This window comes from Hevea brasiliensis, chromosome 9 (assembly GCF_030052815.1).
Source record: "Hevea brasiliensis isolate MT/VB/25A 57/8 chromosome 9, ASM3005281v1, whole genome shotgun sequence".
In the NCBI taxonomy this organism is placed as follows: Eukaryota; Viridiplantae; Streptophyta; class Magnoliopsida; order Malpighiales; family Euphorbiaceae; genus Hevea; species Hevea brasiliensis.
In genome coordinates this window covers 19,981,388-20,006,162 of record NC_079501.1, presented here as the reverse complement: position 1 = coordinate 20,006,162, position 24,775 = coordinate 19,981,388, and the positions used below count along the sequence as shown (strand labels likewise).

The 24,775-nt window shown below is 36.7% G+C and overlaps 3 protein-coding genes across 6 annotated transcripts; 2 read left to right on the top strand and 1 right to left on the bottom strand.

Moving 5' to 3' along the window:
- The first annotated feature begins 1,622 nt into the window (after positions 1-1,622).
- LOC110647054 (suppressor protein SRP40) lies at positions 1,623-5,080 on the top strand. 4 transcript variants are annotated; one of them, XM_021800717.2, is made up of 4 exons: positions 1,623-1,878; positions 2,171-2,511; positions 3,177-3,219; positions 4,397-5,080. In XM_021800717.2, the coding sequence occupies exons 1-4, from the start codon at positions 1,743-1,745 to the stop codon at positions 4,858-4,860; spliced, it is 984 nt and encodes a 327-aa protein (XP_021656409.2). In that variant the 5' UTR covers positions 1,623-1,742; the 3' UTR covers positions 4,861-5,080. The 4 variants fall into 4 exon arrangements, with proteins under 4 accessions (XP_021656409.2, XP_021656407.2, XP_021656408.2 ...); XM_021800715.2 differs by having other exon boundaries at positions 2,171-2,532; XM_021800716.2 differs by having other exon boundaries at positions 1,624-1,878; positions 4,391-5,080.
- A 161-nt stretch (positions 5,081-5,241) lies between these two features.
- Positions 5,242-20,646, bottom strand: LOC110657999 (ATP-dependent Clp protease proteolytic subunit 3, chloroplastic). The gene is made up of 5 exons (XM_058153323.1): positions 20,234-20,646; positions 19,350-19,464; positions 7,006-7,181; positions 5,774-5,869; positions 5,242-5,683 (listed from the first exon to the last, which is right to left on the bottom strand). Exons 1-5 carry the CDS (start codon positions 20,549-20,551, stop codon positions 5,390-5,392), a joined length of 999 nt encoding a protein of 332 aa, XP_058009306.1. The 5' UTR covers positions 20,552-20,646; the 3' UTR covers positions 5,242-5,389.
- A 789-nt stretch (positions 20,647-21,435) lies between these two features.
- On the top strand, positions 21,436-24,745 carry LOC110647059 (putative E3 ubiquitin-protein ligase SINA-like 6). Its single transcript, XM_021800725.2, has 2 exons — positions 21,436-21,971; positions 23,892-24,745. Exons 1-2 carry the CDS (start codon positions 21,579-21,581, stop codon positions 24,651-24,653), a joined length of 1,155 nt encoding a protein of 384 aa, XP_021656417.2. The 5' UTR covers positions 21,436-21,578; the 3' UTR covers positions 24,654-24,745.
- The last annotated feature ends 30 nt before the right edge of the window (positions 24,746-24,775 follow it).

Sequence of the window (24,775 nt, the reverse complement as noted above, 5' to 3'; positions counted from 1 at the left end):
CTGTGTAACCTACAATGGTCGGTTTAACAGTAAAATAATATTATATTACATCAAAATAAGATTAAAATTTTTTTTTTCTCTTTCACCGTATATCACTCTCACTCTCTCTCATCTCTATTTTATTTCTCTCTTTTGCATGCAAGGCTTTCTTCATCCTTTTAACTATTCATTCTCTTGGCTTCTTTTTATTCCTCGCTTGCGGCTTTGAAACTTATCCACTTCCATTCTTGGCAATTGTATTATAAAAATATCTAGATCTAAGCTGCTCCAATCTATTTATCTGCTGAACTTCTATGTCTTCATCAATTTGAGTTTTTTATTTGTAGAATAAGACAATATATACTTATTGAATAAAATTAATTTCAAAAAAGATGTAGTATGCATCAAAATTTGTGTAGTGACTTCTTTACTAGCAGAATCATTATCGTCTTCTTTCCCAAGTTTTATTAGCTTATGCTAGACAAGTTATTTTTTTTTTTCCCTTAATTTGGATTTTCTTGGAAGGTTTTTTTTTTTCTTTCCTTATATGCCTTGTTGTTAGGTTTTAATTATTTTTCCTCTTTTTCCCTTTTGTTTTTTCATTTTTGAATTTTTGGTAGGTGATAGTTTCTGAGCCATGGCGTATAGTTAAATGATATTTGCCAAGAGAGGTATGAAGTGAGAGATAAGAAGTCCAGGGGAATAATGTTTTCTTTTTTATTTTCCTTTTTTAATGCCATTTTTGGCATTTGATAGGAGACCAAGAGGATTGAAAGTCATGGGAAGTATGGAAGGTGATTTAAAATGAGAGATTGTCACTTTAAATGAGCAGAGACTTTTTTTTTTTCAATTTTTTAAGAAATTTTTGGAATTTTTGTTTGCAGATCATGAGAGAATTTTTGCTTGCAATTTTTCTATTCTACTTTCTTTTTTTTTCTCATTTCCATAAATTATTTCTTATTTTATTGTCAAATTTTTTTTCTCTTTGGGTGAATGGCAAATGCAGTAACATGATCCTACTTCTTTACCAAGCCATAATTTTAATATGGTATACTTAGCAGCTTGAAGCATTTCCACACATTAGAGTCTTCACCTCCCTAATAAGTAAAAGAAATTGTTGAATAGATAATTGATGGAGTTCTCTTCAAAGCTATGAGAGAGGATGTTGAAGGAGCCGAGAGGATGAAAAAAGTACTGAATGCAAGAGAGAAAAACAAAATAAAAATGAGAGAAAGTGTGAGGAAATACACAGCAAAGGAGAAAGAAGAGAGAGATAAAATTTTTAATCCCATATAGATGTATCATGCTACAATTTTACTTTTAAACAGGGTGTTACAGGTTACATAGTGTCTAAAATTACATCTATTATAATTTGAGAGGTTTTAAGTAAAAATTTAAAATTTGTATATCATGCTATTATCAATTCTAAAATTCATATACTATGAGTGAATTTATTAACTTTTAAAGTCTTTGCCAATTTTCTTATTTAATTAATATATTTTAAAAATAAAATTTTAAATAATTAATTTAAGCAGGTTGAGTTGGGCTGGGTTTGTACTGAAATTTTCAGGCCGAAAGAGTTAAGCCCGGCCAATAATCAGGTCCCACCAACTTCGGCATTCAATGACTTGCAAAGACCAAAGTGCCCTCATCTCCACAATTGCCCCCAATCTTCACTCTTCCTGCAACTGACCGCCAAAATCCCTAGAATTTTGGTTCTCAATTCTTTACATGATCATAGTAAGCTCAATTCAGCTTACAGAATGGCCAGAAACAACAACAGCAACAAGGAAGTGCCAAACACAGCTCCGGACCCAGATCGCTGGTACGACATAACCTTAGGCCCCTCCTTCAAAGAACACAACAATCATCCCTCTCCCAAGTTCTGCACTTTGCGTTGTAAGTACCCTTCAATCTCAAAACGCTTTTCCACTTCTCCAGGATACTTATTTGTGTTTAGTTTAGGAAATTGAAGTGAATTCTTGACCGAGCAACAATAGTTGTGTATAAGCTCAAATTGAGAAAAATATAATAAAAATGGAACATTGAAATCCATGATTTTTTTTTAATGAACTATGATTAACTAAAGAGAACAACTAAAGAGAACATTGTTGTTTTAGTTTGTGTGGAAAAATTCCTTTATTTGTCTTCTTCTTTTGTTTGTGATTTATTATTATTTTATTTCCTGTAGATGAATTTAAACCAGCTTCAATTGATAAAAGTCAACCAGGATCACTCCACAAGGGAAAAAATAACAAGGTTACTGTAGAGTATCACAACAACCAGTATGGAAAACCCAAAGTCACCTTTGAGGGTGTAAGTGAGGATTACAAGGAAAATGATGCTGTTTTGTTCTTTGATGGTGAGACCTTTTGCTTGGAGCGGTTGCATCGTGCAGTGAAGAGGTTGAGGCATGTTCGGCTACCTGGTGAATCTGCAGCTGCCATGGCGTCAGCTACATTAGTTTCACCAGCAGTTGAAACCTATTCACCACCAGTTAGTAAAGTAACAAATCAACAGTCTTCGAACAAGGTTGTGGCTCATCAAGTGCAAGTCAGTCTAATAAGATTTCTGCATCTTGTTTTCCTTTCCTTAAAGTTACTTGCAAGAATAGAAATGTTGCACACAAAAACAGATGTTGAGTACAGAAATCTTAGTTGTGATTTTCTCTTAAAAGTTTATATGTAATGTTGAAACTTCTTTCTCTCTCGAAAGCTCAAAAGTTCCAGATTTGCGCTGGGCGGCCCTAGTTTGTGGCTTAGTCATAATTGCTCTGTGTCTTATAATTTTTATTTTTTTTTGTTAAAATTGTATGTATATATGCCCAACCAATATTGGAACAGTACTCATGTTTGGCACTCCGACCATGCATATGCAGCACAAAACAGCTATTATCTCTTCCTAGTTTCTTGCAATAGTATTGTAGCTCTTATACCTCGTACTTTACATTTGTGCTTCTCCATTCTTTCTGTATTTATTTGTTTATAACGAATGCCTTACTGCAATAGGGTTGAAATCATATATGCCTGTTGATAGGTCACTGTTTGCATGCCTACTACACACTCTGCTTACTTTCTCACTGCTTGTTCATAAACTGCACTAATTTGTTTATAATGAATGCATGTTATTGTGAACAAAGCCTTTGAGATAGCTATCTCAGTGTTTCAATATATGTTGTTTCCCGTGAAACTCTGCAGGTGCAGGTGGAGCAGGTTGGCATTGGTGACTCAGAGAACTCTGGTATGATTTCTTTTTATTAATAACTGCTAGTGGTGTTACATTGGTCTCTATTATGATTTACTGGTTGATTTTAGATAACAAAAATAGGCCGAAGGCTGACAAAGTTCATCTAATGTGATTTACGGATTGATATTAAATGTTAGATTTATAGTTTTTTTAAGAAAAGCCTTTCAACAGTCCAAACAGACTGACTGGAATTTAGTCTGTCCCATCGCCTAACTTTCATATTCTATCTTATGTGCTATTTTAATATAGATGTGCATTAATTTTTATGAGTGTGCAACTCTATGCTCGCTTGCACCTGGGTCTTGAAAAGTCTGTTTTAACTTGTCAAGTTTCAAATATTTAGTTACGGAGATCTGATTATGAGTTGTTAATATTAAATTAATATGGTAAAATAAATAAAAATTCAAAATTTGAAGGGCTGTGGCCCAATGAATTTCTAATTGGAATTATAGGATCTCTTTTATCATGACAGCTAAGATGCATTAAGACCTTTATAATATGTACTTTTGATGTGCTTATGCATACACACGGAAAAAGAATAATTAAATAAAAGATAAGAAGCACATTTGCATTAACACATCTGCTTGTGGTTGTGGCATACATCAGATGAAAACTCTTGCCTCAAGTCCTAAGTTAACGATGAGAAAGCTTGCTTTTTGAAAAAAATTGGCTGCTGTTCGTGCAGTATTCCTTGATTTTTATATCAGCTTGAAAATTGAATATTAAATTCAGGATTTCATTTGGAAAATCAATGATAAATGTGGAATTATCAGTTTTTCCTTGAATAGAATGTTTATGAATTTTATTTGCTCAAACCAGATCTGATTAATAAAGTGGGACCATTGGTTTCAGGTTGGGCACTTTCTACTGAAACTTGCATTAACTTGACTTGAATCAGCCTTGGGTTTTTTCAAGGAAAATGAAGTATCCCAATCCAAATCCATCTGCATAAATGAGTTTGACTTTGCATTCTAGCTGCCAAACTCAAATTAGTTCAACCTAAAATGACCCAAAATATAAGTTGGATGATTCAGCCCTTTTTTTTTAATTTTTTATTTTGCCTTCACCAAAACTTGTTTTATTCAGATTTAGCTACCAACTCTTTGCATCTTTTCTTGTCTATGGTGCTGTAGCTTACTCCTCTCTCTCTCTCTCTCTCTCCTAGGTGCAGAATCTACGGAGCAGAAAACTCTGGAGCATCCATCACATCTTCCTAATCCATCGGACATGTCGCCTGACGTTAAGGATTATGAACCTGAGGAGCATTTAGACATAGTCAATGATCATGATGATGGTTGTGGGACAACCAACAGAGACAATAATTCTGCAAAGGGATCAGGCACATTTCTTGACATTGATATTAACCTGCCACATCAGGTTGACACGGATGATGAGATAGCTGATGTTGATATCAGTGATGACGACGCTGACAAGGGCCCTAACGCTGCAGAAGCCCTTAGGGCTCAGGTCAATGCAGAAGTGATGAAGGAGCAAGCCTCAAGCTCAAGCACTAGCAGTGGAACTGACAGCAGCACAAGTGAGAATGGTAGTGGTAGTGGAAGTGGAAGCGGAAGTGGAAGCAGTAGTAGTAGTGATAGTGAAAGCAGTGACAGTGACTCAGTCACCTCCATCTGAAAGAGCCATTTTGGTTCACTTAGATGCTGAGTTTAATGATCTGGCTGACATGATGTAGTTTAGGGCTTGTATTTAGCATTCAGATTGGAGAAAAGGGTAGAATTACTGAAATTAGTCACTCATTGCTTGTGTAATACGAAATCTTGAGCCAAATGCACCAAATGATCGTACAGATTTAGCTTAAGATTTTAGCTTCCATTTTTAAATCCAGTTTGATCAATTTGTTTAGAAGTTGATATTAATGCAGTGAACCTTTTAAATTCCCCCGGGCCAAGTGATTCCTGAGATTTATTCTCATGTCACTTACACCCAGTGTGTGATATGTAAGGAAGACTGTAAGCTTGAAATGTATATGTGGGAGGAAGCAATTCCAATATCATGTTCAAGCAAGGAAATTTCTAAATTTATTAATTTATAAAGATCATGTTCTCTACATTTCTCTCAAACTTATACTCGGAAACTTAAAAATAATTCCAAATCTTATGTAGCAAGACCGCTTTGATAGGTAAAAGACAAAATGAGTGAAATCTTATCTAGAAGTAGGTTCTTCCTTTTCCTGGTTCGTTCCTCTATCGTCATCACCTCCTTCAACCCCCACATATTCATTGCCCAAAATTTTCTGCTCTGAGGGCAAATTCTTGTTAGCTTTCTTGCTCCCTTCAACTTTCCAAAGATCCCACACCCGGGTCTTTGGTGGAGGTGAAGCATCTGCAAGAGGTGCAACCAGTCCTGGCTTTCCATCATCGATAACTGCATCTACCAACCCATATTCTTTAGCTTCCCAAGCACTCATGAAATTATCACGATCAGTGTCAACTTCAATCTGTGAATAACAAAACAGAGGAAAAGTTTAAAACAAACTGGAGATGCAATCGAAAGATGAAAAAGAAGGGAATGTCATTTCATGCTGAACCTGCTCTACAGGCTTCCCAGTAGCTCTAGACAGTATCTTGTTAAGCTTAATCTTGTGGTAATTCATTTCTCTTATCCGAATGCTCATCTCTGTTGCCTGAAACCAAATAATACAACTGCTCAAAGACATGTCAAGCAGTTTTGAGAAACTACTTTAATGCCAGCTAACATTCTTCCAACAGCAACATATAAAAGCCATATCGTGCTGAAGCTTGTGAATATTATTAATATAAGCCTTGTACAATAAAGCAAGAATAAGTTGAACTATGCAGAGTTTTCCTACATTCTTCCAAAATCGTTTAGAGTGGAGAAAGATAATCCATATAGTCAACCCTAAATTTTTGGGACAAAGGTTTAGTTGAATTGAATTAAGTTGAGTTGAATATATTTTATTAACAAAGCATTTTGTTGAAAATAAAAAAAGAGTGGTTTCCTAATATCATGAAACCATAAACTTGAACCAAGGCCAAGAAACAATTTTGCAATCACAATATGACTGAGGACCAACTAAATTGCCACCTAGGCCTAACTAAAGTGGCTAGTACCCTTTTGCTTTACAAGCACAACAAAACAGAGCACAGGGATTCAATTCTAGAAACCTATACCACTCTTATCCAAACCCCATAGCCACCAAATCAGAGAGTAATATTTTAGTGAGATGAGCTATTTGGCCCAGCCAACAACAGAAACAGAAATGAAGAACTACAAGAGCAAAACATCAGAACAATGTAAGTGAAAATGATCCACCACCCCTGCCATCTCTATCAGCCACATGAATCATGAATCATGAAAAAGACAACTCTATAGTATGCGACTGATGCTGGAAAAATGCTAAGACAATGGAGGGAAAAAAATTGACCTCGGACAATTGCAGCTTGCTATAATTTGCATCAATTAGTAACAATATATATTCACTCATTCCTGTTATAAAATCTTCACATGGGAACTTAAGATACCAAACAGAAAGGAATCATTTGTCATAGCATTTATTTATCTAAAATTAGGTGGAAAGAGCCTCATCCTTATACAAGTCACTCTCTGAGAGTCAAGTTTAAGTTGAACATTATAAAAGCTCTTCGCTTTGAGGGAAAGGATTTGTAATATTATCTGTGCATTGAATTTCAAATTGAGGAAATTGTACTATCAAGTCTATGGATTGTAAACACTTGCATCACTTAGTACAAGGACTTCAAGACAAAGGAATACAGACATAAACAGCAACTAGAAACTTACTTTGCCTCCAGCAGTTCCAAGAGGCTGATGGATCATCACTCTCCCATTGGGCATGCAGAACCTTTTGCCTTTGGAACCAGAAGCAAGAAGAAAAGCTCCCATAGATGCAGCAAGCCCCAGGCAAATAGTTGAAACATCAGCCTTGCACAACTTCATTGCATCATATATTCCCAATCCTTCAAGCATAAGAAATGAAGAAAAAAAGAGTTGGAACTGAATCAAGTTATTTGACACCCAAATATAGCTCATATCCCAATCAAACATTAAAACATATTAATCTTCGTTGCCATATAACTCTATTTAGGGCCTTAAAAGATAGCTGTCATGTTAGATTGTAGAGTTATTGTGTTCACGTTCACAAAGGTTTAAGAAATGGCTTTGCACTGACCAGTTTGACTTGTCCAAGATATTCCTTCTCCACCAAATGTGAATGGTTGATTTGTTGCCTGGCATATGAAAATTCAAGTGCAACACAGATTTGAGGTTCTCCAAGTGCATTTTAGAGTCTATGGAAGAAACCATATCTCTGAGATGAACAACTCATCCCTACATCATTTTTCTCTCACTTATTAGATACATTCAAAAGCTGAAGTAGGACAAGTGGCTGATGCTCATTTGGAGAAAGAAGATCACTTCAAATCCTAATAGTCCAATTGCATTGGCTAACTCTCCTTGCCAAGACAATACACACAAAGTGATAGACATTGATTCAGTACAACTTTCTAGAAGTAATTGTGCCCTTTTGACTAGTCATTCAAATGAAATCAGCAAGAGTTGTTAAGGGGACTGAAAAAAATTTTGTTTTATTACCATCTGTTAGAATCGCTTAATTAGTGCATTAGCTGTAAATTAGAATGTAAATTAGTGATATTAGAGATATTTGTATTTATTAACTTTTATTTTCTTTCCTATTAAGGCTCTAGCCTTTGTGTATAAATTTGAATCATTGTAACACATTGAAATACATCAAGAAATTCCTTAATTATCTCTAATCTCAACATGGTATCAGAACCTTAGCCATTTTATCTGGAATTTTTTTTTTTTGCAAAGAGAGAACAAAAATAGTTAGGATTTGTGTGGGCAAGCCTTGAAAGCGGGTCTATTGAGGGAGGTAGTTGTCACTGCCCCTCTAAGAAGGAAGAGAACCTTGTTGCCGGTCCTCGCCTAGAGTCTCACTGCCATCCGGTGAGGCGCGTGATCCCACATGCTAACAGAAGGTTTCCGCCTTGTGTACACGCGCTGGCTCGTGAGCCTGTTCCTGGTCAGTTTTTTCGGTCGCACTTTTTTCCGACAACATCCCTAGTGTACCGCGCCTCTGCTCAACCCATTCCTATCTCTTAGTTTGCAATTTTGTTTTTGGGTATTTATTTTTTTGCCTACTATTTCTTTTAATCAGTTCTCTGAATCATGTCTAATGCAAAAAATTCAGTAGTTAAAGGGAAAATGACTACTATAACTAAAAATCCCTCACTTAATTATTAGCCCCGTAAAACTTTATGAGACAAATTACCTTGCATGGTCTAGATCGTGTCTCCTTTTTATTCAAGCTAAAGAATTGCAGGGTTATCTTACTAGAGATAAGCAAAAACCAGAAAAGTCTGCTTCTACCTACAATCAGTGGGAATCAGAAAATTCTCTTATCATGTCATGGCTTATCAATTCCATGCAACCACATATAGCTCGTAGGTATTTACTGTTGAATAGTACAGCTGCCATTTAGAGTGCAGTTTCTCAGACCTATTCTCAAGTTGGGAACGATGTACAAGTGTATAAGCTTGGAAACAAGGTTCATGGTATGATACAGGGTGAGCTAACTATTGCTCAATATTATGCAGAATTGAGTGGCCTATGGCAAAAACTGGATTTTTACCAGGACTTTCAGGCCTCATGTCCTGATGATGCAGTTAAATTTCAGAAGTTGGTTAAGAAAGAGCGAATCTATGATTTTCTTGCTAGGTTGAATGTGAAATATGATCAAATTAGGGTCCAAATGCTTGGGAAGGATCCTTTACCTACCTTAAAACAGACATACTTTTATGCTCAGCAGGAAGAGAGCAGGAGGAGTGCAATGATTCATTCTATGTCTGTTGATATGGCAGGGCTAGTTACTAATTCCTCACGTGAACAGTCACATGGTTCATCAGATAAGGAACAACTACATTGTGACTATTGTGGGAAAAACCGGCATACTAAGAAACACTGTTGGAAATTGCATGAAAGCCCCACTAAAGAGCATGGAGGAAAAATGATAGGCTCTACTAGACCACAAGCTAATGTATCCGAGGCTGTGAATCTGTCTGAAGATATTACCGCCACTGGGATGTTTTCTAATGAAGAGGTACAGACTCTAAGGCGTTTGCTATCACAACTTGAATCGCAATCCACCACAGTTACCTCTTCTAACTTCATCAACTTAGGTAATACTTTTCTTGTCAATCGTAATAATTCTTTTTGGGTTATAGATTTTGGAGCAAACAAGCATATGACAGGCTCTTCAAATAAATTCATATCCTATTCTCCATGTTCAGGAAAAGAAAAAGTCCGCACTGCGGATGAATCCTTATCTAGTATTTCTGGAACAGGTTCTATTAAATGCACTCCTAATATAAATCTTAGTTCTGTTTTACACGTGCCTAACTTTTCTATTAACCTATTGTTTGTCAGTTCAATTACAAAAGCTCTAAAACTACAAAATTGAATTTTTCCCAACTCACCGTGTATTTCAGGAATTGACGACGAGGAGAACGATTGGCTGTGGTAGACTGCAAGATGGGCTATAACTCTTGAATGATTATGTTGGCTAGGCCATGTTGGGACAATCTATGGGTGCTGAGGAACAAATTATCCTATGGAACAAAAACCACAATCCTGCCGGAACAACTGCCGGAATAACTAGAATAGGAAAGTAAAGAAGAAAAGAAGAAAATCAGATGGAGAAAGTTTTGGGTCAGGGGGTATATATAGGGGGAAATCAAGCATTTATTGTCGAAGCGTAAAACGGCTTAACGCTTCGAGAATTGAGGGGAATTAATGCTTTGACCGGACCGGGCCTGGTTAAGGGAAGTATTGGAATAATAGAGATCGGAAGAGAGAAGATCGGCATGAAAGATCGGAGAAGGACCATGTTGAGAAGATCGGAAAGCAAGAGAGAACAGAAAACGAAAGGGCGCCTACTGCTGTCACCATAATCAGAACCGAGGTAGTTAAAGCATTGCCAGGTAAAATCTCAACCGCACGCTCCAGAATCGCCCACGTTTCTGACATGCGCTGTACATCCTAACCGTTGATCCAACTTGTAAGGACGAGCTCAGAGCCCTTGGATCAAAGAAGAAGACGACAAAACCAGCGCCTTTCACTCCTAGCCCTCAGATCCCCCCGGACAAGAGAATTTGGGACCGTCAGTTAGAAGAAGAAAATGACAAATTTTCTAAAGAGGATCTCAGCCGTCCGTTCTGATCCTCTTTAATTCCTGAGCCTCAGATCGTATCCTTTGAAATCCTGACCCTCCATCTCCCTCAAAATAGATCCTGACCCTTCATGGGGAGCACCCGGTTCCTATAAATACCTGCATGAAAACTGTTCAAGGGGGACGAAAAAAAAAAAAGAAGGTTGTTAATATAGTGGAAGAACTCTGAAATTTAATTCAGATTATTACTCTGCTTTCATAAGAAGAGCTTTTGGAACCAGTTTCCTGAAGTGTTTTCTTAAAAGATTTTGAACACTGGAACTTTTCATTTTCAGTTCGTTCATTATCCAGTAGCATTCCCATTTTTTTCAGTTCCTGGTTACCTGTATTTTTATTTCCGTCGTCCATGTTCAATCTCATTTAAACTCGGGTATAATTCTGACTCGATTGCATTTAGTGAAGTACTCTTTGTTTCAAGGCGGACCTTAGTCTCCTGGTTACCGACTTGTGATTTTATTACGTTCTGTGATTCTGTAATTAGCTCACTAAATCCGACTTCTTACAGGTCAGTGTTCATATTGCCATTTTATTTAGTTCTTGTTTTGCGTATTTCTTTTTTTTATGCATGTTATTTCCTTTAAGGTCATATCACATTTGAAAACGTAAAGGTAGGTCGTGCTTCTGTTGGCTTCTACGTCGGCTAAATCATATTTTTGTTGATCTTTATTATTTTGGAACGCAAGTCATCTAGTCCTGAATAATATATAAGTGGTTAGAATAAAATAGGTAACTGTATTTTAGGGGTCTTTTTGAAAAAAGAGGGTCTAAATAACACGTCAGGGGAAATAGCTAAATCGAATCGCTAGGCTGACGTAGAAGATAGGCCGGCATAACACCATAAGACGGAATAAAGATCAAATCTCAGATGAGTAAAATGGAACAGAGGGAATACTGGTAAGGCGACCACATGGGAGGTCGGTAAAATTCAGTCCGGCATCCCTTATTTAGTCACAAAATACCAATAAGTTAAAGGAAGCCTTATTACGACCCTTGGCATCTTTAAATACTAGAACTCTTAAACCTAGGTGTAGAAAGAGATGATTCTCCTTAATATCAATTAATCTGTACATGGGTATATATATACAATTGATTCCTATAATTGTGTTTTACTAATTAGGAAGAAATCCTAAATAAGAATTCCTAAATAGGAATACAGAATACAAAATGTACAGAGAAATAATATAATGATTGACTTTCCATAACACTCCCCCTCAAGTTAGAGCATAGATGTTAATTATGCCCAACTTGTTACAAATGTAGTCAATCCTAGCTCCATTCAGAGCTTTTGTGAAAATATCTCCTAATTGCTCTCCAGTTTTGATATATCCTGTTGAGATGATCTGTTGTTGAATCTTTTCACGAATAAAGTGACAATCAATCTCAATATGTTTGGTCCGCTCATGAAATACCGGATTAGAAGCAATATGGAGAGCAGCTTGATTATCACACCATAATTTCGCAGGCAGGGGGGTCTTAAAACCTGTCTCATCTAGTAATTGAAGTATCCACATTACCTCACATACTGATTGTGCCATGGCTCTATATTCGGATTCAGTACTAGATCGAAAAACTACACTCTGCTTCTTGCTTCTCCAAGACACCAAATTTCCTCCAACAAAAACGCAATATCCAGTAGTTGATCTCCTGTCAACCTTAGATCCAGCCCAGTCGGCATCTGAAAAACATTCAACATTCAAATGCCCATGATTACCATATAACAAACCTCTTCCTGGAGCTCCCTTTAGATAACACAAGATTTGTCCCAAGGCTTCCCAATGAGCAACAGTTGGGGAAGACATAAACTGACTTACCACACTAACGGCATAAGCAATGTCAGGACGAGTGACTGTAAGGTAGTTCAATTTTTCTACCAATCTCCTGTATCTCTCTGGATCTTCAAACAACTCACTATCCCCTGCTAACAGTTGTAAATTTGGAGTCATTGGTGCACTACAAGGCTTAACACCTAATTTTCTGTTTACATCAATAGATCGAGGACATATTTTCTTTGAGACAAGAAAATACCCTTTTACTTCTCATAACTTCAATACCCAAGAAATACTTTAATAATCCCAAGTCTTTGGTCTGCAACTGGTTTGGAGGAAGGTTTTAAGAGATGAAATACTGTGAGTCACTCCCAGTGATGATAATGTCATCCACATAGACTACCAGGAGAAATAAACCAGCCTCAGATTGCCTATAAAATACTGAGTGATCACATTTACTCTTTTGCATACCAAATTCCTGTACTGCTTCACTGAATCTCCCAAACCAGGCCCTAGGACTTTGTTTCAAGCCATAAAGAGACTTCCGAAGCCTACAAACTTTACCCAACTCCCCCTGAGCAACAAACCCAGGTGGTTGCTCCATATACACCTCCTCCTGAAGATCACCATGAAGGAAAGCATTCTTGATATCCAATTGGTGCAGGGGCCAATCATATGTAGCTGCTAAAGAGATAAACAAGCGAACAGAAGTAAGTTTAGCTACAGGAGAAAAAGTGTCAGAATAATCAACCCCATATGTCTGAGCATATCCTTTTGCTACAAAGCGTGCTTTTAACTTAGCCACAGAACCATCAGGATTTACCTTTACTGTAAATACCCATTTGCAACCAATAGCTTTCTTACCAAGAGGGCAAAACCTTGATTCCCATGTACCATTAGCATCTAAAGCCTCCATTTCCTCTTTCATAGCAGCACACCATCCAGGATGAGACAGTGCCTCACCAACAGTATTAGAAATAGGAACATAGTCTAAAGAAGTAACAAAACACCGAGAACAAGAAGACAATTGATTATAAGAAACAAAAGAAGAGATAGGGTAAGTACATGAACGTTTACCTTTACGAAGAGCAATGGGTAAGTCTAGATCAGAATCATGATCAGTATGAGGTACAGGATCTCCCAACGAAGTAGCTGGTGAAGGATCTGAGTCAGGAATCTCCAATCTCCTGGAATAAACATGAACAACGGGAGGTCGAGTAGGTCTAGAGACAGAAGAAATAGGCTGTGAGAGAGGACTAGACATTGGTTGGACAGTATATATTAAGAGATCATCCTCCTCCCCCTGACTCTCATACACAGATGATTGAGGAAAAAATGGAGTGGACTCAAAAAATGTGACATCTACAGAAACAAGATAACGATTAAGAGTAGGAGAGAAACAGCGGTACCCTTTTTGGATCCGGGAGTACCCAAGGAAGACACATTTGAGAGACTTTGGATCCAATTTAGTAACCTGCGGACGAACATCACGCACAAAACAGGTACAACCAAAAATACGGGGTTCAACAGGGAATAAAGATTTTGTAGGGAACAAAGCAGTATAAGGAATATCCCCATTAAGATGTAAGACGGCATACGATTGATCAAAAACATGCGTAAAGCGCATCCGCCCAAAAGTGTTTAGGAACTTTCATCTGAAAAAAAAGAGCACGAGTTACCTCAAGAAGATGTCGATTTTTTTCTTTCAGCCATGCCATTTTGGGATGGGGTATCCACACAGGAAGACTGATGAAGAATGCCAATTTGTGTCATATAAGACTGAAATTGTGCTGAAAAGTATTCTTTGGCATTGTCACTTCTTAATATGCGCACAGAAGTATTAAATTGAGTTTTGATTTCATTACAAAAGGCACAAAAGATAGAAAACAACTCAGAACGATTCTTCATTAAATATAACCAGGTAACACGAGAGTAATCATCAACAAAAGTAACAAAATAACGAAATCCAGTTTTAGAAGTAACAGAACAAGGACCCCAAACATCAGAATGAACTAACTCAAAAGGGGATGAAGCCCGTTTATTGACTCTAGACACAGAAGGCAAACGATGATGTTTTGCAAACTGACACGACTCACATTCTAGTACTGATAAAGACTGAAACTGAGGACACAACTTCTTCATAGTAGACAAAGAAGGATGGCCCAATCTACAATGAGCTTCAAGAGGTGTTAAGGTACTGGAGCAAACAAGCGACCGCGGTACATGATTTTCCAGAATGTAGAGACCACCTGACTCACGTCCTCTACCAATAATCTGCTTCGTCGTAAGATCCTGAAATAAACACTGGTCAGGAAAAAAGGAAACAGAACAATTTAAGGTACGAGTAAGTTTACTAACAGAAAGTAGATTAAAAGAGAAATTTGGTAGACACAAAACAGATGACAAAGAAATTGTGAAGTCGGTTCGATTCAGCCTAACCCATGACACAAGAAGTAGAACCATAGCTAAAGTAATGAGAGGAAGTGAGATTAGACTGAAGCGGATAGAAGACTAGAATTACTGTCATGTGATCTGTCACACGTAATCAATAACCCATTTGGATGAGGAAGACACAAGGCATGTAGTGGATTTACGACTCGTGATCGCGATGTGAGGAGGCTGGTAGGCTTTAGAGATGCCTGATACTAGAAAAACTGTGCAAAATCCTCTGCAGATACCAAAACAGTTTTCTCAAAGGAAGATACTGTAGAATCCTCTGCTGCCATATTTGCCATCTGTGATCGCTGATTTTTCCTCTGAAGTTGCGGACAATTATATTTTGTATGGCCAGGCTCATGGCAATAATAACAAATGACTCCTCTTGAGTCTGATTAGAACTAGCCTCTCCATTACGATTACTTACATTGCTGTAATTCCTCCTCTACTTCCTCTTCTATTACCCTGTTGTCCATTTGGATTACGGCTAATAAGAGCACTCTTGTGACGTGACGATTGGGTACTCTGCATGCGAAGGACGTGTGAACGTTTCATGCAAAGAGGAAATCTCGAGCGGAGAGAATGAGATTTAGCGATCTCATACTCGAAGGAAGGCTGCAAGAAAACTCATAATACCGATTGCTCCCGTTGGGCTCTTTGAACTTTCACATCGTAACTAAAAGGCAACAATACATTAAGTTCCTCATATACGTTTAAAATCCATAAAATAAGCCGTAAGAGACTTATTCTCTTTCTCAAGACGGTAGAATGCCTTACAAACATCATAAATACGGAGATATTCCCTTTACTGAATCTGAGAAAATCTAAGTAATCCATCAATTCCTTAACAAATTCACAGTGATTAATTAAACTAATTACCTCACTGTGAATCGAGTTCCGAAGCTGCAAAAACAACCGAGCATCCTCCCTTAGCCAAGTTTGTTGTGTATCATCAGTAGGTGGATCTTTAGTAAGGTGATCATCCTTATCAATGCTACGCAAATAGACCCTAACAGTCTTACTCCACTCCAGGTAATTCGAACCATTAAGTTTGTGTTCCGTGATCTTAGTCATTACCGGAATCACATCAGAAATAACATTCTTATTGTCTGCCATTTGTTGAGACAAAGAAAACTAACCGAAACGATAATCCAAAGTGCTTACAGTAGCAAAATAACCCAAAATCACAAATCAAGCAAATACCGAAATAGGATCTGAGAGCCAAACCTCAGAAGTCCTTTAATGGTGTACTGGATCAGGCAACAGCACACAGTGGTGGAATAAGGGGATTGAGGCGACACTGGCGATGTTGATCGGAGTCGAAAAGGCCGGTCGGCGGCTAAGGTCTCTCCTGAGCTGGGTGGTGAGAACAAATAGTCACCCTAGATAGATGACCTGCTCTGATACCATGTAGAAAGAGATGATTCTCCTTAATATCAATTAATCTGTACATGGGTATATATATACAATTAATTCCTATAATTGTGTTCTACTAATTAGGAAGAAATCCTAAATAAGAATTCCTAAAAAGGAATACAGAATACAAAATGTACAGAGAAATAATATAATGATTGACTTTCCATAACACTAGGCTCTTAAGGTATATAGCTGTGACCAAATTTCGAAGAGATCGGAAGAGAGTTCTTATCCGATCTTAACTCAAAATTTTAATAAATATTAAATAGAGATCGGAGGAGAGTTCTTATCCGGTCTCAACTCAAAATTTTAATAAATATTTAATAGAGATCGGAAGAGGGTTTTTATCCGGTCTCAACTCAAAATTTTAATAAATATTTAATAGAGATCGGAAGAGGGTTCTTATCCGGTCTCAACTCAGAATTTTAATAAATATTAAATAGAGATCGGAGAAGAATTCTTATCCGGGCTCAACTCAGAATTTTAATGAATATTCAATAGAGATCGGGGGAGAGTTCTTATCCGGTCTCAACTCAAAATTTTAATAAATATTAAAGAGTTCGGAGAAGAGTTCTTATCCAATTCTTAAATTAAATTTTAATAAAATATTCCTTTCAAATAAAATTAACATACAACAGTAACTCACTAAGGTTGTTTCATTTACTTGTGTATCTGGGTAATCCGAATTTTGTGAAAAATTAAAATTTCCTTTTGGCAAAAGGATTAACATCTCCATCCGAGCCCTCCTAACTAATTTATGAAAAACGCGAAGTTAAATCTACTTGCCCTTATTGAGGGACGAGGTGGGGTGCCTAACATCTTCCCCACCCGTTTACGGACCCCGAACCTAGAATCTTTGTCTTGAAGTGGTTTCATTTCAATCTATTTTCACAAATGATTTTCTTTAGTTTCCCTCAAAACTAAGGTGGCGACTCCTCACTCTTTCCCACTTCGGTGAGGGTTCGTTCAGGCGACCGCAAAATCCCTTGCGACACCTTCAGGGAATCTGAATCTTATTTCCATCAACCTCTTCAAGGGGAGCATAGGAAGGAAGAGGTGTATTTTCCTTCATCCTCATCCTCTCCCAACCTTCAATTTCAGGGAGAGAATTTGGGTTTAGAGCCTATACCTAACAATGAAACTCAGAGAGAGTCACCTAAATCTCCAGAAAGACTGAAAAGGCCAGATTTGAGAACATATACTCGACGAAACAAGACATATATAGCCATCAAGCAAGAGACTGCTGATCAATCGGAATCCCTAGATTCAATTCCTAGACATCTTGAGGTATGTGATGAGTCTCCTTTGGCTCCTGATGAGTCTAATTTTGATTCTCAGTCTGTTCTTCTTTCTTCTGATAATGATCTTGATATTCCTATTGCTCTCTGGAAAGGTGTTAGGACCTGTACTAAACATCCCATTTCTAATTTCATCTCCTATAATTCTCTGTCTCCATCCTACAGAGCCTTTCTACTGTCTATTTCCTCTGTTTCTATCCCACAGGATTGGAAGAAAGCTTGCCTCGATCAAAATGGAGGGCAGCTATGGTGGAGGAGATGAAAGCTTTGGCAAAGAATGAGACATAGGAACTGGTTACTCTCTCACTGGAAAATAAGTCAGTTGGATGCAAGTGGGTGTTCACTGTGAAGCATAGAGCAGATGGTTCAATTGAGAGGTATAAGGCCAGACTGGTAGCAAAAGGCTTCACACAGACGTATGGAATAGATTACCAAGAGACCTTTGCTCCTGTTGCTAAAATGAATATCATCAGAATTCTGTTGTCATGTGCAGCGAATCTTGAGTGGGACTTGCAGCAGTTTGATGTTAAAAATGCCTTTTTACATGGTGACTTGAAAGAAGAAGTGTATATATAAATTTCTCCAGGGTTTAAGGATGAGAAGACCAGAGGGAAAGTTTGCAGATTGAAAAAGGCTTTGTATGGTGTAAAACAGTCACCTAGAGCATGGTTTGAAGGGTTCAGTAAAGCGATGATCTCCTTTGGATACTGCCAAAGCAATGCTGATCATACCTTGTTTATGAGGCATCGTAGAGGCAAAATCACACTACTTATTGTCTATATGGATGATATTGTACAGGAGTTTGAAATCAAAGATTTGGGAAAGCTCAAGTATTTTCTTGGAATAGAAGTTGCCAGATCAGATAAGGGAATCTTTATTTCTCAAAGAAAGTATATCTTGGATCTGTTGGAAGAAACAAGAATGCTGGGCTGTAAACCGGCACAGTCTCCTATTGAGGCCAATCATAAATTGCAAGCTGAAATTGGAAAATCGGTGGATTTAGGGATATATCAGAGGTTGGTTGGCAAACTAATTTATCTTTCACACACTAGACCGTACATAGCATATGCAGTTGGTCTAGTGAGCCAATATATGCATGATCCTCGTGAATTCCGCATATTGCGATACCTAAAATCTACACCTGGGAAAGGACTTCATTTCTCAAAGCATGGTCACCTTCAGATTAAAGCCTTTACAGATGCAGATTGGGTTAGATCTTTTGATGATAGGAGATCAACATCAGGATACTGCACTTTTGTTGGTGGTAATCTAATCACCTAGAGAAGAAAGAAACAAAATGTGACAGTTAGATCCAGTGCAGAAGCCGAATTCAGGGCAATGGCTCAAGGTATCTGTGAGTTATTGTGATTACGGAAATTGATGGAATAATTAAAATTGTTTGAAGCTAATGGTTTATTTTTGTTTTGTGATAAAAAAGCTGCAATCAGTATAGTTCATCATGATCGGACCAAACATATAGAGATTGATAGACACTTCATAAAAGAAAAAATTGTGGATGGTTCCTTAAGTGTCTCTTACGTAGGTTCGAAAGATTAGTTAGCTGATGTGTTCACTCAAGGGTTAAGTTATAAAGTGTTTCACACCCTAGTTTGCAAGTTGGGCATGTGCAACATACATGAATCAACTTGAAGGGAGTGTTGGAATCCCTTAATTAGTGCATTAGTTGTAAATTAGAATGTGTTAAAATCCCTTAATTAGTGCATTAACTGTAAATTAGAAAGTAAATTAATAATATTAGGGATATTTGTATTTATTAACTTTTATTTTCTTTTCTATTAAGGCTATAGCCTTTGTATATAAATTTGAATCATTGTAACCCTGTGAAATACATCAAGAAATTCTTCAATTCTCTCTAATCTCAACAAAGGGAAAAGGGAATATTGGAAAATAAAAATGAAAGAACCAAAAAATCAACCATTCCACATAAACTTAAGAACATACCTGCAGTGACAGAACCACCTGGTGAATTAATAAACAACTTGATGTCTTTTGTTGAGTCTTCAGCATCCAGGAATAAAAGCTGGCTTATGATAAAATCTGCTGTCACATCATCTACCTGCCAAAATCAATGCAAATAATTCAGACAACCATTTTTTCAGTCTTAAAGCATGTAAATACACCAGGAGAATTTGAAATTTCACCTATAAAGTTCAGTTTTTAAACTATCATTTGCACATATATAGTAGAATTTAGAAGACCTGAAAAAAGGCACTCACACAAAGAAAGGTCCATCTCAAATCTCATTTCTTTAAAAAGAAAAAAGAATATGCCAGCAGTCAACAATAAGCAAAACCCACAATCCAAACTCTCTATTTAACGCCGAAAAACCACCTATTAAGTAAAGAGAGCCCCCAAGAATCACTCTTCCAGTATCTCTAACAAAACAAGTGTGGTACAAATGAACAATAATGGATTAACCAAATATTTTACAGATCCAACAATTTGCTCCAAAAACCATGTCTTCATGTACATGCTTAATGAAAGACTATATTACAGAACCAAACCAGAAGAGAAACTTACTTCCTCTGTCTCTAACAAAACAAGTATGCTGAACCTAGCTCAAAAAACCCCATCTAAGGCATATTTTTATTTATACAAATCATATACAAGGGTAAACCTAGCTCAAAAAATCAATAATCAAGATTAATAAACCAATAAAAGCTCTGGAGAAATAATCTCTACAGATTAAAAAGCAAGAAGACGAGTGAAGCCCACCTCCAAAATCATCAATGAGGCTCAAAGAAGACCCAACTAAATTCACATAGAAAAATAGTTCAATTACAATATACTTTTAACAGAAGTGAAAAAAAAAGACAGAGCAAGACCTGAGAACCCAAGAAGATAATTCGTTGACGAAGGAGCATATTGGTCGTATCCAACTCCTCGAATCTTGGAAGCGAAGGAGCTGAGCTAGCAAAAGAAGACAAATTCGCAACATCCCAGTTAGTAGATAAGGTCTGTCTTCTTGAACCAACATTCAAGGCCTTAACAGCTAAGGCTTTCCTTCTTCTACTAGTAATGGTAGCTTTATCATCAGCAGTAATGAAAGGTGAAACAAGCTGCTTGTGGATGAAACTGTGAGTGGAGAAGCAGAGAGGGCTTGTTGATTGAGATGCTGCTACACATGTTAAACTTGTCTCCATTTGCTGTATCTCTAATTGGTTTGATTCGATGGAGGCCCTCTAGAAAGATTTTCTTCCCTTCATTTATCTCTTTTCCCCCGAAAAATGACCGGTGACAGACATGGCTCTTGGTTAAAGCAACATTGAGCCGCAGACTGGGATGTTTAATGAGTTTAAACGATACCGTTTCATTCTTTTTTTTTTCTGATATTTTATTTATTAAGAAAATTTACTTAAAAATAAACATTAACATAAGAAAAATTAAAAAATATAACTTCTTTAATCATCCAACCCTTTAATTTTTTTTTTAAATTCTCTTAATAAGTTTTATTATATAACTCATTAATTACTATTTAATATTTTAATTTTAATAAAAATTTATTTTATTTATATATAAAAACTTTGAATAGAGTTTATAAATTAAATTTTATTTAATTATTATTAATTATAATAGTTATAATTTAGATTTATAATTTTTAAAAATTATTTCATTATCTTTAAATTAAAATTTATTTATAATTTTAATTTTTAAATTATCTAATGCACCTATAAATATCGGCTTCATAAGAGATTTTAATTACACGTACAAATATCATGAATCGTGAGGAAGCTTTACCCTTTGTTTGTTTGGATCCTTAATTTGCTAACGAAAATGAAGTGAAAATAAAAAGAGAAATTAAAAAAAAAGTAAATTTATTTAATTTATTTTATATTATTTAGATAAATTATTAAAATAAAAAAATATAATTTTTTTAAAAAATAATTATTATTTCCTTATTTTTTATATTTATATTAAAAAAAATATTTAAATATTTTATCCACCATCTTTTCCTCTGCATTTTTTACCAATTTAAAAAAAATATTTTTTTTTGTTCGCTTTATTTCTCTTCCTTTATCTTTCATTTCTCTTCAATTTGATGTCCAAACAAAGCAATTTAAAGGAATTTTCTCTTCTCTCCATTTCTCTCAATCCAAAGGGTTAGTGCGTGATGAGAGGAGACTGGAGACTGGAGAGCATGGTGTTTTTAGGAAATTAAAATTTACAGACATGGCGAGATTCTCAGCTGGCGGAGAAGCAGATGAAGGACCAAGCAGTCCAAGGCGGAACAGGCAGAAGAATCGCGATTCTCCTCAACAAGCGTCCTGGCATGATCCAGAAGATGAAGAAATTGAATTAGTAGAGGATGATGATGAGGTATTAGAGGAGGAAAATGACCAAAATGAAGAAGAAGGGGATGAGGAGGACGAAGATGACGAGGAAGAGGAAGAAGAAGAAGGAAGAGGAGGAGATGATCACCCATCATTGATCATGCCCAGATCATCTAATCGTCCTGCCGGCGTCGGACCCATCAGAAATGCAGCAATTTGCGTGACTCTAACTGACCCAGAAGTGCTTGATTGTCCCGTCTGCTACCATTCCTTAACCATTCCCGTCTTTCAGGTATTTTTATCTCTGCATGCGATGAATTTCTCTTTAGACCTTTATTGCATGCTGATGCTATTATGTTAAAGTTTGGTAAGTGGTTGTTGGCTTATCATATTAAAGCTTGCTATTTATGTTTGGTTTCTTTTATATTTTTGTGATTATTTATATTCGCAGTATCTGGGTTACAAGTGAAGTACTTGAAGTTTCTGATTGGTTTCTTGAATTTATATCTGGGTTTTGGTTATTTGCTGTGACTATTTGGTATGAAAAGCTCTGAAATTTAGCTTAACTTGTTTTCCAATAGCCATGCATGAAGAGAAGAGTTATGGTATGATGTCTTTAGAAATCAGGTTTTAGAGTGTTCCTGTTTTAAAATTACCAAGAATATGAACTTTTAAAGATTTTGAAGGGGAAAGCATTCTTGGGTCCTTTGTGTCCTCTTTACTGTTAAGCAATGAATGTAAGCATCATTTTGATTGATTGGGATGAGTTCGTAGTCTCTTCCGTGATGGAGGCTTAGGAGTGACGTAATTACTTACGAGGCACTTTGGGAAATCGCTTTGCTGCATTTTATCAGAGAAAGTCTTTGGAAGATAGCCCCTAGGTATTGAGGTTGAAGCATGTTTTTGGAAGAGGTGCTGGTGCAGAAAAATTTCCATGGTTTATGTGGGTGGGTCTATGATAATGTGCCTATGATACTGTAATGTGTTTCCTGTAATGTGGAGGATGTGAAGTTGTTCTTTTTCTGGGTAGATGTATAATGTGGAGATGTAACTCCAGGGCTTACATTTACTTTTTAATAAAGGGAAAATGGTGATTTTTTTTTTTCAAATTGCAAAAATTGAGGGCTCTCTTTTATAGAAAGGGACCTACTACCGAGCTTGTGATAGTCCTAGGATGTTGAGACTGTGGACAACCATAGATAAGCAATGGCCTTCACGCCAAGCAGAGACAATATTTAGTCTCAATGTATTGGTGTGGGTGATCAAACTAGGGTTGGTGGTGCTGAGGTTGTTGGTTAATATATTATAAGCCCAAGCTTTGAAGGTCCATTATGCATATTCAGCGGTGAATCTAATGGATTTACCATATAGAGTTAGGGGTTGAGGGTGGGAGAAAATGCTTAGCTTAAGAAGTTTGAACTCAAGTTCTACTAAAATTATAATATTTTGCAAGGAGAGTTACTGGTAGCCTTGGCCACAGGTTGGTTCCATTTCTTTGGAACCAAGGGCTCAAGACTGGGCCCCCCGGTTCTGCTTTTGGTTCTGCTCCGGTTTGAGACAATTCAGCGGTTGAATTTTTTTTTTTAGAAGAAAAAAAAATGCCAATTTGAACTGCACCAGTTTCGATTTGGACCCATGGAGCTCCAGTCCGGTTATGGGCATGAACCGGACCATGGCCAGATCTAGTTACTTGTATCTTTCCTATGAAGTAGATTTATCATTTGTGCATGAAGCAGCATCTAAGGCAGATACATTTCAAGGGATATTAGAGACTTATGTTTGATAATTTTACTGGGAGCATTATACAAACTGATAATGTATGCATAAATCTGATGGTGAAGCTGCAAAAATTATTATCTTGTTGTTCGCTAGCCAATTGTTAGAGGGACAAAGTTGTCTTGCATATTCTTTGTTTGGAGTTGGTGGCAATCCTACATTTAGTGATTTATTTGCTAGAGGGTTCGTTTGGAAAGGTTGCCCAAAGTTAACGCTGGGTATTAGTAGAGATCCATAGATATTGATGTTAGAATTTGGTGGTATTTTAGTTCTAGAAAGATTGGATTTGGTGCTATTTTACTCTTATAAAGTTAAATTTGTAGTATTTGGATCTTAAGCCTCAATTTTATCCTTTTTTAATCTCCTTTAATATATATTTATTTTGTATCATATATTTTGTGTCATAACTGTTTTTGGTGTTTTCTGGGCAAATCAGTGTGAAAATGGGCATACAGCTTGCTCTTCCTGCTGCAAAAAAATTTCACATAAATGTCCTTCCTGCTCTTTGCCTATTGGCTATAATCGTTGCCGGGCCATTGAAAAGGTTCTTGAATCAGTGAAACTACCATGCCAAAATCTGATGTACGGTTGTGGAGAAATGGTTATATTCAGCAAGAAATTTGACCATGATAAGACCTGCAACCAAACACCATGTTCATGCCCTCTATTGGGTTGCAGTTTTATTGGCTCATCCAGGCAGTTGTACCAACATTTTAGCAGCAAACACAAGGGTTCTGCTACACACTTCCAATATAATAACACCTTTCCTGTATTTTTTACCCTTAATGACAAATCCCATATTCTTCAAGAAGAGAAAGGTGTTGTATTTATTCTGAACAACAGAGCAGAAATCCTTGGAAATTTGATCACTATTAGTTGCATTGCTCCCTCTTCATCAAATGGGGGATGCTACTATGAGATTGCAGCAAAAATGGAGGGAAGTAATCTTAGATTTCAGTCCTTTACAAAGAATATTCAAAAGGTTAATGATGATGATCCTCATGCTGACGATTTTCTTGTAATTCCAAATAGTTTCTTCGGTTCTTATGGGCAGATCAGTTTGGATGTCGGCATATGGCGTTATGGTGTATATCCTGCATGCATTCAGAAAAGAACCAGTGCAAATTCTCAAAGAACTACCAGTACAAACATGCAAAGTAGCACCGATGCAAATGTGCAAAGCAGTACCGAAACATAGTTGATAATTTTGTTTCCAAGTAGCATGTGCTCTTCAGATTGGCCTAGTTTGATGAAAAATTTCAATAGATGGTTGGGTTTAAATCTTTTGCAGATGCTTTTGACTTGGTAATGATTTTCGTG

Coding starts and splice junctions, on each gene's coding strand:
- LOC110647054 (XM_021800714.2), top strand. CDS start 1,743: ATGGCCAGAAACAACAACAGCAACAAGGAAGTGCCAAACACAGCTCCG. Junction 1,879..2,170: donor CAAGTTCTGCACTTTGCGTT/GTAAGTACCCTT, acceptor TATTTCCTGTAG/ATGAATTTAAACCAGCTTCA. Junction 3,220..4,390: donor TGGTGACTCAGAGAACTCTG/GTATGATTTCTT, acceptor TCTCTCTCCTAG/GTGCAGAATCTACGGAGCAG.
- LOC110657999 (XM_058153323.1), bottom strand. CDS start 20,551: ATGGAGACAAGTTTAACATGTGTAGCAGCATCTCAATCAACAAGCCCT. Junction 5,870..7,005: donor TTGGAACTGCTGGAGGCAAA/GTAAGTTTCTAG, acceptor ATTTGGTTTCAG/GCAACAGAGATGAGCATTCG. Junction 5,684..5,773: donor CTGGGAAGCCTGTAGAGCAG/GTTCAGCATGAA, acceptor TGTTATTCACAG/ATTGAAGTTGACACTGATCG.
- LOC110647059 (XM_021800725.2), top strand. CDS start 21,579: ATGGCGAGATTCTCAGCTGGCGGAGAAGCAGATGAAGGACCAAGCAGT. Junction 21,972..23,891: donor TAACCATTCCCGTCTTTCAG/GTATTTTTATCT, acceptor TGGGCAAATCAG/TGTGAAAATGGGCATACAGC.